Source organism: Podarcis tiliguerta (genome assembly GCF_965153285.1).
Source record: "Podarcis tiliguerta genome assembly, chromosome: 11".
NCBI classification, from domain to species: domain Eukaryota; kingdom Metazoa; phylum Chordata; class Lepidosauria; order Squamata; family Lacertidae; genus Podarcis; species Podarcis tiliguerta.
This window is the reverse complement of record NC_139544.1, coordinates 43,150,413-43,166,686: the sequence shown is the minus strand read 5'-3', so window position 1 is coordinate 43,166,686 and position 16,274 is coordinate 43,150,413. Positions and strand designations below refer to the sequence as shown.

The 16,274-nt window shown below is 42.4% G+C and overlaps 1 protein-coding gene across 7 annotated transcripts in view; it reads left to right on the top strand.

The window, feature by feature from the left end:
* PARP8 (poly(ADP-ribose) polymerase family member 8) overlaps window positions 1-16,274 on the top strand; it is a 157,835-nt gene that overhangs the window by 66,476 nt on the left and 75,085 nt on the right. For all 7 annotated transcript variants that reach the window (XM_083402766.1, XM_083402772.1, XM_083402768.1 and 4 more), the window contains 3 exons: window positions 9,783-9,820; window positions 11,886-11,975; window positions 15,594-15,664. In XM_083402766.1, coding sequence (XP_083258892.1) covers window positions 9,783-9,820; window positions 11,886-11,975; window positions 15,594-15,664 — 199 coding nt within the window. The remainder of the gene's footprint in view (window positions 1-9,782; window positions 9,821-11,885; window positions 11,976-15,593; window positions 15,665-16,274) is intronic.

Sequence of the window (16,274 nt, the reverse complement as noted above, 5' to 3'; positions counted from 1 at the left end):
TATCATCTTCCATAGCAGCTACTCTATTTCAAACTTAAAAATGGAAAGTGTAATGCTGGTGGTCAACAAAAGAGGTTTAAAGACTCTCACCAACAACTGGGAAACACTGGCTTGCGATCACTTCAATTGGAGAACAACCTTTACCAAAGGTGTCATGAATTCTGAAGATGTTCCAACTCAGGACGAAAGTGAAAAACACGCTAAGAGGAAGGCGTGTTTGGCAAACTCACCATGATCAACTCCCCCCTGGAAACTATATCCCCACTGTGGAAGGATGTATGGATCCTCCACAGTCACTGACGGACACACTGTTAAGGCCATGTTCATGGAAGACAATATTCCTCGGCTACATGTGATTGCCGAAGAAGAATACTATATAGACCTAACAATCAGATTTGATTTCTGTGTATGTCTTGCATGCCCTCATTACAAATAATTTCTTTTCTGGATTTGTTTCTACATGTATTCATTACCTCTACCACCGCCATCACTGCTGTTATCCATTTCATACTCCTTGGGATACACTGAGGTTATTGCATCCTGAATTCTATCCAATTGGTTTGACGTATTTATGGCACTGGGACTCCTGGCATCTATTGCAGACGTTTTAAGCTGTATTTTGCCTTCATCCTACAGACTTGGACTGTCTCTGAAATTTATACTTGTGGCCAACAATATAATGCAGACTTTCAGTTTAACTACTGCTGTTGGGTGCTTTATTGTGGCATAAAAAGTAACAGGGTCCTGCTTCATTAAAAAAGCAAAACCAATGCAAAATGGGGTTTTGTGCTCCAACCCAAATATCTTGCTTCCTCCCTCCCTCTCTGGATCTAAAACGATGGCAAAACTTAAAATGATGCCATTGGGTGCTCATTTTAAAAACCAGGAGCTCAAATAGGAACATATGATTTGATACTTTCTCATTATATATGCATTTGCATATACACACAATCAATTTGAATAGATTTTTTACAAACACGCATTTTGATTGCTTCTATTCCATCTTTCAGCTCGGTCAAATTCTCTAAGCTGACTACAGATTAAGATAATTAATGTTTGTCAGCCTTCTCATGGTCCTGATTTAACTGCTCTCCTATTTCTAGTGTTACTAACTATCTGCAACTGCCGGGAACTGGTATAGTGTTCACCACAGGCTGGTCTTTATATAGTTTCAGATATAAGATTTTTTTGTAGGGAGATACTGACTTCCTCAGAAATTTATGGCTTCTTTTATTTCCAAGTGGGACTATCAGGGACGCGGGTGGCACTGGGTTAAACCACTGAGCCTAGGACTTGCCGACCAGAAGGTCGGTGGTTCGAATCCCTGCGACGGGGTGAGCTCCCGTTGCTCGATCGCAGCTCCTGCCAACCTAGCAGTTCGAAAGCACGTCAAAGTGCACGTGGATAATTACCGTATTTTTTGCTCTGTAAGACTCACTTTTCCCCTCCTAAAAAGTAAGGGGAAATGTGTGTGCATCTTATGGAGCGAATGCAGGCTGCGCAGCTATCCCAGAAGCCAGAACAGCAAGAGGGATTGCGGCTTTCACTGCGCAGCGATCCCTCTTGCTGTTCTGGCTTCTGAGATTCAGAATATTTTTTTCTTGTTTTCCTCCTCCAAAAACTTGGGCTGGTGCGCCTTATAGAGCGAAAAATACGGTAGGTACCGCTCCGACGGGAAGGTAAACGGTGTTGCCGTGCGCTGCTCTGGTTTGTCAGAAGCGGCTTAGTCATGCTGGCCACATGACCCAGAAGCTGTACACCGGCTCCCTCAGCCAATAAAGCGAGATGAGCGCCGCAACCCCAAAGTCGGCCACGACTGGACCTAATGGTGAGGGGTCCCTTTACCTTTACCTTTACTGACTTCCTCAGATATTTATGGCTTCTTTTATTTCCAAGCGGGACTATCAGTGGTCTGTGCTCAAAGAAAAATAAAATAAAGAACAATGAATTCATGTATGTACCCCAAAAGCTGGATTCTGTAAGCTTATGTATGCAAAGGTGCTTAATTTGCTTACTTTGCATACTTTATTTGGCTTCTGTCATGGTGAGAAAGGAGTGTGGTATTATGCAGAGCAGCGAAGCCTGACCCTGTGACCACAGGACTTTCTACTTCCCATCTGGTTTCTGTTCTGCTTTTCCCATTCACATTAACCCTGTGCTTTAGGACCTTTGTGCATTTATCCCTCTGAACCTGTGATACTGGACAGGTCATTTCACTAACCTTTTCTTTTCTTTTCTTTTCTTTTCTTTTCTTTTCTTTTCTTTCTTCCCTCGCTAGGGTAGTAGTCCTTAAATAGTGATTATGCAATGAATGGAATGACATTGCAATACTGTGTAGTCCAATGAGATTTGACTGCAGCAGGGATGGGGAAATCCTCTCCTCATCCAACCCTGCTCCTTGTGCAGTAAACTGGCTGGGGGGGGGGAGTCTCCTATTGGCTTCAGTGGATGGGCGGTGTCTGTGAGAGTGGGACAAAGAGACAGTGAATGAATTGGTGCATGCATGAATGAACAGGTGTGTGTTATGTATGGGAATGAATGAAAATAGGGACATCCTGCTATACCCTCTCTGATGAAAATAGGGATGTCCTAAGGAAAAGCGGGACTGTCCCTGGAAGATAGGGATGCTTGGAAGGTCTGTGGGTGTTATGTGTGGACGTGATTGAATAGGTATGTTTGGATATGAGGAAGGGAGAGTTTTGTGCAGTCCCACTCGTCTGATTCCTTGATATAGTGGTACCTCTTGATTGCGAACGGGATCCATTTCAGAGGCCCGTTCGCAACATGAAAAGAACACAACCTGCAGCGGTACGTCTGCACATGTGCAGGTTGCAATTCGTCACTTCTGTGCATGATGTCATTTTGTGCTTCTGCACATGCACAAGCGGTGAAACCTGGAAGTAACCCTTTCCAGTACAGTGGTACCTCGCAAGATGAATGCCTCGCAAGATGAAAAACTCGCAAGACGAGTTTTTTGTTTTTTGAGTTGCTTCGCAAGACGAATTTCCCTATGGGCTTGCTTCACAAGACAAAAACGTCTTGCGCCTTTTTCTTAAAATCGTCAATGCATTCCTATGGGAAACCGTCAATGCATTTCCTATGGGAAACCGTTCTTCGCAAGACGAAAAATTCACAAGACGAAAAAAACTCGCAGAACGAATTAATTTTGTCTTGCGAGGCACCACTGTACTTCCGGGTCACCACGGGATGTAACCTGAAAGAATGTAACATGAAGCGGATGTAACATGAGGTATGACTGTATATATATTGATCATCCACACATCGGTATGTGAATGATAAAAACCTATATTTGTAGGTTAACTGCTACTAGGTTTCTTTTGTTTTTTACTTTTAAGGTGACATTCTTAATATGCCAAACAGCATACATGGTGTCAACATTCTGTGCTTAGGTGGTGCAGCTGCAGAATGTACATATTATCCTGCCACAGACTGACCTTCTTCTGCATTGCTGGCCGGCTGTTGTCGTTTATCTTTTCTATAGTGCCTGTAACATACACCAGGACTTGCAAATCCTCTTTTTACTGCTGCCACTCTTGCTGTGGGCTTTTGTGGCTGCAATCCTGCACCCTTCGTGAGTGGATTGCAGGGAGCTCAGCAACTCCCAGGGAGAGCAGGCATAACACTCATCTCCAAGCTGCTGCTGCTCTGGTCATAACACAGCATTTGGTAGTCAACACTATTCTTGAGCCGGCCGAGTGGGGGAGGATCACAGTCTTTGTTGTTGTGTGAGTAACGCTGAGTCTCCCTAAGGTCTCCCTAAGTGAAAATAAACATGAAAGAGAGTGAAATTATATAGAAGGTAGTGCTTATCAGAATGATGATAAAGGAACCAAGCGACTCATAACAGTAAATGTTCACTGGCTATTGGCAATGCGTTAGGAACTTTGGAGACTAGGACTAGAAAAAGAAAAAGTGCTATGCATTGAGAGACATCCAAAATTGGCTCGGGTCAAAAAAGGTCTCGCTAGATGGCCTGAGCTGATTGACAGTGTTGAGTAGATTACCTGGAAAAGGTGGTAGTTTTTAAGCAGAGGCTAGAAATCCACTTATATGGCAAAACGTGTTCTCCTTCATGGAGAGCACGTGTTGCGGTGGGGGCCGCCAGGACACTCCAAAGTTGGGGGCGGGCTAATTGATTGTTGGCCACTGATGCGATTGGGCTTCCCTTGTTGTTGGGATGAAGTTAATGTTGCCATTTGTTGTTTGACAGCCAGAAATGCTAAAACTCCTTGCATGAGGCTAGGGCTTCCTTTTTTTGCCCATGCATCGGATTGCCCGTCCCCCCCCCTATATTTAGGGTTGTTTGCTTTGACCTTGCTATGCCTGTCATGGGGTCATCTGCCACTGGGGCAGGGGCCCAGTAGGAATTTTGTCCATCTGGCTGATTGGCTGGGGCCATTTGGTTTTTGCCTACTGCGTAGCAAATCGTCACAACTTGTAAGGTTGCGGTTAGGCATTGGTTTATGGTTTGTTTGGTTGAGGGGCATGGATTGGCTGTGCCTGCCCCTCTAATGCTGCTGCTGCAAGGGATTCCGTTAAAGGAATCAGGGGCTAGCTATTGCTTGTCCACCCTGTCAAGGGGGCTCGGGCCATTTCAAGAGCTCCTGGTTGCATTTGTTCCCTGCTCCATCGCTACCCCCAAGTGTATTCCCTTTTTCTGACTTTCGCAGGCATGCGGAATGTCAGTCTGTCCTCCATGGGGGGGGGGGCAGATAGTCGCAACCAATGCCTAAGCAACCATTCACATTTTTGTATTTTAATAAAGTTGTGGCCAAAATTATGCCAAAAACCTTAATCAAAAATTTCTGTGTGATGTGTGAGTTATTGGGGTGGCCCTGGGGACCTCGACACGCAAGGGGTTTGTCTAGCTGAATTTTCAGGTTGCTTCCAACTTTATGTTTCTAGATCTTGATTCACCCCTAGCAATTGCTCATCCTTCCTTTGAGAGAGGCCAGAATTTTAGAGAAGCCTTTACCACTGTTGAGAAGTAAGGAAAACTTTTTACCAGATTGGTTTGACTAGCGAATATGACCTTCCAAGGTGCTCTCATCCTAATGCCCTAAACAAGTGACTGTTAGCAGTGAGGCTATAAACAGCATCTTAGAAGTGGAATTGCTGTGATCTTCTTTTGTAGTGGAAACTTTGCATAGCAGAGGTGGCTGTGCAGCAGAAGCTTGCCACCGGTCCATTTGCATGGCAGGTTAATTCAAGCATCAATTTACAAGTGATACTTGCCATTTAGTTCACTTGTGGTTGAGTCACATGGACAAGCTAACTGTGAGAATTATTCTTAGTGAAAAATGCAAATGTTCAGTACCTTTGACTCAGCATCTGTGTTCCACCAAGAGGCACTGTAGCAAAGGAGGGGGACGAAAAATTTTCAACGCACGACTGGCTTCTTGCTCATGTATCATGTATCTGTGGTTTAGCTTGCCAGCCCAAAGAATGACAAATTTGCTTATGGGCAGTCTAGGTATTACAGAGCATATATCGCTGCACCCCTTGTCCAGGTTCTCATAAGGCAGCTTCTCAGCTCCTTGTAGGCAATAGCTGTGACATCACATTTGAGAGACCTTGAGCCACTGGAAAGTTTTTGTCTATGCAGTGACTATGGGATAAGCTAGAGGCTATATATAAATCACACTGTTCATCATGCAAGATTCCACTTCAGGGTATCTGCAACACATCATTAATTTACTGATTTCCAGTAACAATAAGTGCAAAAATGATCTGGGCCAGAAAAGCACCTCCCCCACCTTTCTATTTCACTGAATTATTGCATCTTTCTCCAGAAACAATAGTAGAGTCATCCAGTTCAATATTTTCTATTTTAGCTGCTCTGCACTGAGTTGGAATTCTCTTTAAACTATGAGTAATAATAATAATAAGAAGAAGAAGAAGAAGACGAAGAAGAAGAAGAATAGTTATAAATTTATACCCTGCTCATCTGGCTGGGTTTCCCCAGCCACTCTGGGCGGCTCCCAATTGAATATTAAAAACATAATACAGCATTAAACATTAAAAACTTCCCTAAACAGGGCTGCCTTCAGATGTCTTCTAAAAGTCAGATAGTTGTTTATTTCCTTGACATCTGATGGGAGGGTGTTCCACAGGGTGGGCACTACCATTGAGAAAGCCCTCTGTCTGGTTCCCTGTAACCTCACTTCTTGCAGCGAGGGAACCACCAGAAGGCCCTCAGAGCTGGATCTCAGTGAACGATGGGGGTGGAGACGCTCCTTCAGGTATACTGGGCCGAGGCCATTTAGGGCTTTAAAGGTCAGCACCAACACTGACCTTTAAACCCATCCAACTCCATGAATTCAAGTTGCTTACAGCAATTGATTTCAGCTGGCATACTCTTTTAAGTTTGAATAATACTAGATAGTACCCAGTATCTCTATCCACCTATTCTGTATCACTCATACAAAAGTATGCTCAAAGGTGAAGGAAAAATTATTTGTCCTAGATCAGTGGTTCTCAGACTTTGTTTCTTTGATGATCACTGTTTTGATCAGAGTTATGGACTCTCCTTCTTTGGAGGTTTTTAAGCAGAGGGTGGATGGCTATCTGTCATGGATGCTTTAGCTGAGATTCTTGCATTGCAGGGGGTTGGACTAGGTGTCCCTTGGTGTTCCTTTCAACTCTACAATTCTATGACTTGCTTTTCTTGGTGGACCACCACCTTTTCATATCTCATCACTATCAAATGGAGGAGTGGTGCTTGACATGTCCCTTCTTCACTTCTTCCCCCTCTGCTGGAACCAAATTCCCACTGGTTCCATTCCTTCTATTCTTTGGTATTTCCATTGTTGACACTTGACTTGCTATGAATTGGCAGATTACTTGGATGGCTTTGAAAGAGGATTAGAGAAATTTATGGAGAACAAGGCTACCAGCAGTGATAAAAATGTCCCACCTCAAGTGACGGAGACAGCTTCTGAATACACATGTGTCTAGGTAGAGCTGAGAAATACTTCCAGCTGAAATTATGGAGAGCTTGATGGACCTGCGGTCTGACTTGATATAAGTCATCTTTCTATGTTCATATTATAAGACGCTAAAAATATTGGATCCATTGTTGATTTAGAATAATAAGTGGGGCAAGGGAAGCTTTTTTCCCTAAGAACTCTTCCTCTTTAAGCAAAACAGATCAAAGCAAGCACCTATCATTTTCACAAGGTGCTGAAACTGCAGAGTCTACTTGGGGGACATTATGACATTTGTTTAATATTTAATGTAAAGAATTATTTAAGCTTTCCATAGGCAACAAAATGAGCGATGCACACAGTCTTCCTACTAAGCAGTAAGAAGACTGAACTAGTGCAAAAATAAGAAATGGTGGCACCCAACAGCTGTACAAGTACCCATGCAGAAAGAGTCAGCAGTTTTAGGCGAGACTGAGCTCATGCCATCAATTTCACAGACTCTACTGTTTGCATTACCTGGCATAGTTGCTGCAAATTTTAGCAAAGAGGTCATCGATTGATTTAATGTTACCCTGTACATTTTTATAAATCTTCTCCAATGAGAGTGGGCATTTTTCCTGGCACCAGGAACATTTTTTTATTAGTATTACTAAAATTACTGAATATTCTTAAAGCGCCAGTAATGGATCGTTTATCTTATTTAAAGTTCTCTCTCAAGCACCTCTGGGTTCATGTGCTTATGCCCTCCCAAATTTGGCTTGGCTATGTGGTGGAAGATGGGAGATTAGTTTCCACCTTAGATTAGTTTGTTGTGTCAACTGAACCTGGCAATTTGTTTGTTGGAAAGTATGGTTTGTTGGAAACAAGTCAATTTCAAAGCATTGGTTATGGAGATGGCATGTCAAAGCAGTCCATAGTTGACATGAACCACAGTTTAAGATTTAGATGTAATGCTAAACAATGATTACTTGAAATTAAAAGTGAAGCTTCCTATCTGTTCTTTGCAGCTGTACCAGAAGAAGAGGAGAAGGGGGTGGGGGTTGTAAGCCCACAACTCATTGTGGCTTCTTATCACACTTCAGTGTGATTTATTGTGATGCCTGAAATACAATAATTACAATATTTTTTTCACAATTTGCACCTTTGATTTCATTCCATTGGTTTATGCATAGCTTTGTACTAATGTAATTCATGTTGTGTTTCATGCAATTCTGGATTCTGAAGTATGATAAACACAGTTCTGAACATATTCCTTTACATGGTACCCACAGCCTCGTACATCCTTTGTGTCCCATGGTAAAAGCCAGACATACTCTTAATGTATGGAAGGGTAGATAGCGAAGCTCAGTCTCCCCCTTTGAAAGTCTGAGGCTAGAGTAATTTTGCCAGGATTCAGATCCAACCTTAGCTACTGTGGCACCAGTTGGTGAGAAAATTCACACATACATGGTCATTGGTTGTAGTATCAGATGCTGCAATGAATGTGGCATTGCAGGTTAATCACCACTTTTAATATTGCCCAGTGCCATTTAAAAACAATACTGTCCAGTGGCCAGACTTCATATAATGGACTGAAAGTGGAGTTCATCATTGTTTTATGGGATGCACCTCTTTTGCTGAATCTATACTTTTCTGTTCTGGCTAGAATAGTTTCACTTGCTTTACTTATCTTTTTTTAAATAACTGTAATTGTTTTCTTTTTATAAATGTGTATTATACTATTGTGACTGGCCATAGGACCTTATGGTGAAGAGTGGGAGATATTGCTAGTGAGGATGGATAATACTGAGTTCGGTAGACCAATAGTCTGACTTAAGGAGATAAGCTGTAGCTCAATGGATCTTCTTTTGCATACAGAAGGTCTTAGGGTCATTCCCCAACATCTCCAGGTAGGGCTAGGAATACTCATCTGAAATCCTAGAGAACTGCTGGCAGTCATTGTAGACCTTTGGTTTTCAGCCGGTGGGTTGGTACTCATCATGGCCTGATCTATGATGAGTCATAGTAGTGCAACTGCCACCATACAAAGGCAAGTTATAAAAACACAGAGAGATGGGTACAAAAATGCATGTTTGGATTAAAGGTGGGTCTGAAAAGGCTGAAGATTTTGGTGTAGACAAAAGTGAGCTAGATAGACTGATAATCTGACTCCGTATAGGGTTGCTTTCTGGAGACTAATGCAAAAAGAACAAGCCACGGCATGTTCCTTCAGGAAGAAGAGCATGTCACACAATTTGCAGGATGATTAATTTCCCCTACTTTCTAAAAAAAAAAGAAAGACCCAAAGACAGTAAGTGAATGATAGTTGTCATTGAAGGGACAGGCTACTCCTTCACCAGATGCACTCATAAGTTTGGGTCCAAAACCTGCAGTACATATAACTGCAGACTGCAGGCTATAAGAGACCAGTTGTGAAAGAACTCATAAATCTTTGCAGGGACTTTGCTCTTAAGTGATTTGTAGGTTGCAGCCCTAATATGTTTTCCTTTAGAAATAAAAATAAAAAAGACAAGAGAGAAGAGACGGTGCAGAAATACTACTCTGAGCTCATGAGCAGTCAATCTCCATTCTTTCTCTTTTCCCACCTCCCTGAAATGTGGTTTTGGATTAGAGCGGCACACTTTTAGTGGGGGAGGGGGAAGCAGTGTTAGCACTGCGTTTGGTTATTTATTTATTTGTTTGCATGGCATGATCTGAAAGCTGTCACACTAGTAGTCTTACAGAGCTGTCAGAAATCTATAAATAAACATTGACAGTTCAATGCAATTACCATATCCCCCCCCCCCCTGCTTCTTACAGCCTTCCTTATCTATCTTTTCTTTTTCTTTTAAACAGCATATCCTATTCAGTGCACGTCTCTGAGGATTATCCAGGTAAAGTGCTACTTTCTGTGCTGCTGCTGTTTTTTTTATATATAAAAAAAGATTCCACTGAAGGCATTTGAAACACCATTGTTGTGCCCCTGCATCACCTTTGTGCTAATCACATTTCATTAGCCACTTCATTTGCACTGTTATTTCTGTTTTTCTGCCTTCGTTTGTAGGCAGGGTGAGAAGGAAGGAATCCAATTTGTGAAAGGCTGTGCGAGAGAGAACGTGTTTAAGTGTGTGTGTGTGTGTGTGTGTGAGAGAGAGAGAGAGAGAGAGAGAGAGAGAGAGAGAGATTTTCTCTGCCTACAGCCATCAGTGATGGGGTAATCTACTGCCAATGTAACTAAAGGGCCCATTCTCTGATCTCATTCAGAAGCTAAAGGGAGTTTCTAATCTTCATGTCTCACTTGATAACACACGGACAATGTTTCATAAAGGCTTGAGGGGCTCAGATCTTTTGCACAAATCTTTGCCTCTCTCATGTCGCTATGATTCGTATGCCACGGGTGAAGTGGTTTGCTAAGTGAAACCATCAAAGGCCACTGTGTGGTGCTAGAGTGGAAGGGAATTTTCCTAGTGGGAGGGGGCAGTGGGTGCGTGGGACAGGGGTGCATGATGGCTGAGGAGATCGTCTCCAGCAGCCCCCACTCCGGACATTGTCCCTTCCACCCAGTTCCCTCAGCCGCCCCCTGGCTACCCAGACCCCCCATTCCCCTAGCGCACACGCTCAGGCAGCTCTGGCAGTCGCAGCTCCTCGATCCACGTTCGCATCTGCCGGCGTTCGTGGAGTAAATACGGTACATACCGTAAATACTGAGACAAAAGTGCAACACACAGGCAGGAAAGCTGGAGCTGCAGCTACAGTGGAGTTACACTGAGCTGACAGGAGCAGCCGCCATTACTCAGCTTGCTTGATGTTCAAATATATGGTACTAAATATACTGGTGTTTTGAATATTTAATAAAATATCAAAGTTGTTCTGTTTGGTGTTTAAAATATTTATTTCTTAATTTTGGCCTCAAAATGGGTTGTCTTATACATTGGGTCGTCTTATACACGGAAATATATGGTGGAGAGAGAGAGAGAGAGAGCGCCTTAACTTTAGTATGTTTTTCAGAGTGGATGGGGAAAATCTTTACAGCACACATGCAAGCTAACAATACACATAGTGGAAACTAAAAGTTCCATTACTGAGAATCAATACAATATAGCACACTGACTCTTTTAGGAGCCCTTTAGGAGTCATTATAGTTTAAAGAGTAGGTTCCAATGAATAACTGCTTGAGCCAATGCCTGGTGACAGACATAGGCACTGTCTCTTATACTAAGAATCTGTCTGGGCTCTGCAAACTAGCAAGAGGTATTCCGAGACCTAAGCCTTCTTTCTCCTCATTGCCAGAAGATAGAGAGCCCCCATACTTCACTTACTGAACTCAGGAAGCATGGAACTTTATCCCCAGAACAGTGTGTTCATATACCTTTGCAAAGGCTGTGTGCCAGCACCAACGTGTGCCCTGGTAGAGACAAGATAAAGTAAATCAAAAATAATGGGTATCTTTGTTTCAAGTTTTATTATATCCTGAAGGGGGCTTAAACAAATAAATCAAAGAGAAATGGGTTCAGGTGGTGGTGGGGAACCATTTTCTAGTTTCCAGATGAGACTGAAAATCAATGAACAGCTAGAAAAAAAGTAGTTTAAGGCCTCAACTAAGTGGGTTATGGATTGCCGCCTAAATCTATACAACTGATTATTGAGTATGCTTTTTCTCATGTATTTATCAGAGGCAAGGAAAGGCTGTTTCCCACAGTTTGGCTTTCTGACTTTGGTATGTCAAAGCTAGTGCTGGGCTGCAATTTCTCCTACAGGGTTTCTAGGGCTCAGGATTTGAATTGTGGGTATCTGCTGCTGGGCTGGGGGGCAGGAACCAGAAAGCTTAATGATGAGCCTGTTTTTATCCTAAAATGATGGCTGCATGGCATGGAGTGCTTGGGGAGTGTATGTGATCTTTGCACATTAAATCCATATACACATTAAATTCATTTGTTGTTTTTCTTTTTCCTTTTACAGACAATACCTACGTGTCCAGTTCAGATAATGATGAAGATGTATTAGTTACAACAGAGCCAATTCCAATAATTTTCCACCGAATTTCTACAGGTAATGCTGAGATGACCAAAGTATCTTGTGATGCATTGAATAAGGCAGACAGAACACAACCTTTGCACCGAAGAGGTGGGAATGCATGGCTTTGGCAGTGGAAAGCTCCTTCTACCATGGAAGAAGATCTGTTCAACAATCCACAAGGCTTATCAAAAGGCAAAAGAGAGAGAAGAAAGCAGTGTCTTATACCAATGATAATTCAGTTGTTAGTCAGGGCAATCCATTCCCGAGTTGGCAGTGCCACCCTGCTACTCTGCCCATCGCATTGTTGCTGCCGCTTACCAGGACAGTGCAGTGGCTGGGTGGCAAGGAGGTTGGGACTATGTGGGTATACCAGAGGAAAGTCTACTGTTGCACCAACACATGTCTGACCTTGTGCCTTTCTTGCCCTGCTTTCGGGAGGGTGGCTGCATAGCACCATCACACTGCTCTGACTGCTCTTGCATAGTAAGAAACATGAAGGTTGCAGCCAGGACATAGATATCAGTAAGTAAGGGGATAGGTGTGATTTCAGAATCAACTGGGAACTCAACAAAGGCAAGTCCTGAGGACTGATTTTTTGAGGACTAAACTTTGGATTTTCTATTTTCTTTGACATGGCTGTATTCTGTGCTCCATCGTGGTTATTATAAGGGTGGGAGGTTTCTTTTATCGTATATGTTGTTTAATATCTGAGAAGTAAAGTCTGAGGTGGCAGTTCTCATGCTTGTTGGCTGTGTGGGACTTGTAGCAAGTCTTTTGGAACTGAATTCCAGTATGGTAAAAGACCAGTGGGTTTCCTTTGGTCCTCAAAATTGTAAAGCAATTAATGGCAATTGGGAGCGATGATAAAATGACTGCAAGGAAGAACAGATAAAAGAGCCCTAAGATCAAGCATGATCTTAGGGCTTTTGGTCAAATGTGAGCTTTGGGGGTCTTGTAGTGCTCATTTCAAAGAAGAGTTGAGCATTTGAACCCCAGAAACTCCTTTACCTTTGATTAAAATTCAAGATGAAGAAGAATGCCAGGCTTATTCTCTATCATCCAAGTCCTCATCCTGCCCAAACCCCTCTTCTTTGAAAGCCCCACTGGGCACTGGGGAGGGAAGAAAAGAAAAGACCCACCTCTCCACAACCATTTGCAGTGCCATCACTGACCCAGGCTGTAAGTGGGGCTTTTAAGGGAAAGAAGGAAGGAATTTGGAGTTTTGTGGCCTCGGTGGGAGAGACTTTCAGCCTTTGTGGGCTTTCTTTGCAAAGTTGGTCTGGATTGCAAGATAAGCTATTCCCCACCTTTTGGAGGAAAGTTCTTGATTTGTTTTCTGATCTGACCTGATGCAAGCCTAGGATAAATCTCATATTTCTAAAGCTACACAAATCAATAGCAGCAGATGAAGAAGACTGGGATGCCATGTTTTAGATCATCTGGAATTGACTATGAGACACACCAGGAACCAAGTTCCCCCAGTATACTTGAGGGTACAAATAATGAAGAAGAAAAAAGCCTTGAAGACGCCAATAGATGTCAAAATGCTTTCTATAAGTAGCAGGCGGGTGATTATTTGGGAAGTGAAAGGACAAAAGAAGTATAAGAGATGATAAAACATTGGGAAGGATTGTTGAGGAGTAGCTGGTTAGTATTTAACATATAATTATTTCCTGGCTATTATTTAGCAGGTAGCTTTAAGATTGAGAGCTCAGAGTGTTGCATAACAACTATAATAATACATATAGGCAGGAATCCTACATTCACTCACCCAAGAGTAAGCCACATTGAACTCCAATCAGACATGTATAGGACTGTGCTATTAGACGGATGGGAAACCAATGGCTCTTCAGAGGCTATTGGACCACCGATCCCATTTCCTTTACTCTTGGCCAGGCTGGTTGGAGCTGATGGGAGCTGGAGTTGGTGTAGTGGTTAAGACCGGTAGTCACGTAATCTGGGTAACCGGGTTCGCGTCTCCGCTCCTCCACATGCAGCTGCTGGGTGGCCTTGGGCCAGTCACAGTCTCTCAGCCCCACTCACCTCACAGAGTGTTTGTTGTGGGGGAGGAAGGGAAAGGAGAATGTTAGCCGCTTTGAGACTCCTTAAAAAAAAGGGAGTGAAAGGCGGGATATCAAATCCAAACACTTCTTCTTCTCTACCGTGTGCTGTTACAATGCCAAAGTGTGCTAGGCTAGCTCAGATTGGCCACAGTAAACATAGACCATTTATTTACGCATAACTCGTTAATTTTGTATTTTCCATCAAGACTTAACGGCCATTTTTACCTCCACGGTTAAAAGTATAAATTATATTTGGAATACATTCACATTAGCTTTTACAGGAATTGTAATTAAAATCAACAACTCAGATGTGATTAGAACATTCATTCTACATTAGTTTTAAAATAGCATGGTAACACTAGATGGCGGGGAAATAAAATGTGAGATTTACAAGAACATGAATTATTTACTTGGGGCTGATGCCTCACACTTACCATGGGGATGGCTCTGGGAACATCCTCCCTGTGGTTTGTTAATCACACCCTCTTTGTAACATTTTGAGTGCCTTGTCACACAGATCATCACCACCACATTAAGAGGCTCCACGCCCCTGCCAGATGTTTCTGGCAGCTTCAGGCTGGAATGCGGAGATTCTCAGTGGAAGGCGGCAGTACATAGGAAAGGTCTCTCTAAACACAGATGGGCACTGAAAATTCAGTGACTGGAATCTGATTTTTAGCAAAATCCTTGAGGATTGTGTCAGTTCTTGTACTAGCCTTGCCATATGCACCAGAACCCTGTGTCTGTGTACGCAACTACTACCGCAAGAATGGCATTCGCCCAAAAATGGAAAGAAGAAGAAGTCCTGACAAAAGAAGAATGGCTAAAGAAATTAATGGACTATGCAGAAATGGCAAAACATACCGGAAGAATTAAGAAATCAAGACAACAAACTTTTTATTAAGGAAAGGAAATTGTTTATTGAATATTTACAAATAAATTTACAAATAAATTGTAAACAAATTAAGACATTAGCAGGGTTACTGGAAAAACTTACAGTTTCTAAAACATATATGAAATAGATAAGGAAAAGAATAAATAGAGTTAATTGGGATATGCAGAAAAAGAAGAAGAAAAGGGTAAATTCATGGAACCGCTGAAAGAGGGGGAGGGAAGTCGATGTTTGATATGTGAGAACTGATTAATTTTTGTTGTTGTTGAAATGTAAATATAAAAAAGTTATAGAAAAGAAAGAAAGAAAAGAAAACAGAACCCCATGTCTGTTTCCCTGCCCCACTGCTTTCTGCACATCAAAGTGAAACAGGGTCAATAACTCAGTGGTAGAGCACATGATACATACACAGGAAGTCCCATGTTCATTACCTTCATCTCCAGTTGGTGGAGGTGGGAGAAACCTCTGATAGATGCTCTGGAGATCTGCTAAGCCAGCGTGGATAATACGGTCATAGACAGATAGACATACAGGTACAGACATACAGACTGATGCAGTCTCAGGCAGATTCTTATGGTTTAGTTCTGTCTTGCAGGTATTTATATCAAAGTCCAGGGTCACTGAACAGAAAGTTTCCCTCCACGCCCTTACCTGCTAACTTTGTCCTCTTTCCCCCTTTTTCTATTCTTTTTTTAGAATTGCGAAAAACCAGTGATGTCAACTGTTGTTTATCCATAAAATCAAGGTTGCAAAGGGAAAATGGAGAGGTACAGTATTGCTTTGTTAGTACAATGCTTGCAAACAGATCGCAGAGTACATTAAGAAAAGTCCGAGAAACCACCTCTGCCAAGCTATCATGCTCAGAGGAGCCCCAGCTTTTGTCCAAAGGTCTACTCACTCTTTCGTGGAATGTGCACATGGAACTTTCCCTGCCAGTGAAATGAATAGGATGATATTATGTCCACGGAACCTGTGTGTACAGGTTATCTGGTGTGAATAAAAAGTCTGAAGACTGGCTGATAGTCCAGTCGTAAATAGAAGTTGATCAATCAAGCAATAAATAAAAGTGGTGTGATCTTCCATCAGTAGTGATGTTGAGGCACTTGTTATGATCTGGTCTAGAATACAAATTTGTTGACCTAGTAACGCTCAGAAACAGTAATTGCCAAATATTATATCTCTCCCAAGTTCTTTCCCGCTCCAAATGGGAAAACAACATTTTGAACATGTTCAGAGAGCTGTTTGTTGACTTGTATTGATTTTAATGCTGGCAACCAACTGATTCGCGCGCACCACATCAAGTTGGTTGCAGGGAGAAGAGAGGTTTTAAGGCTGTGGAAACAGGTTGAAATAAGAAAGCACTACTGGGCCTATGGG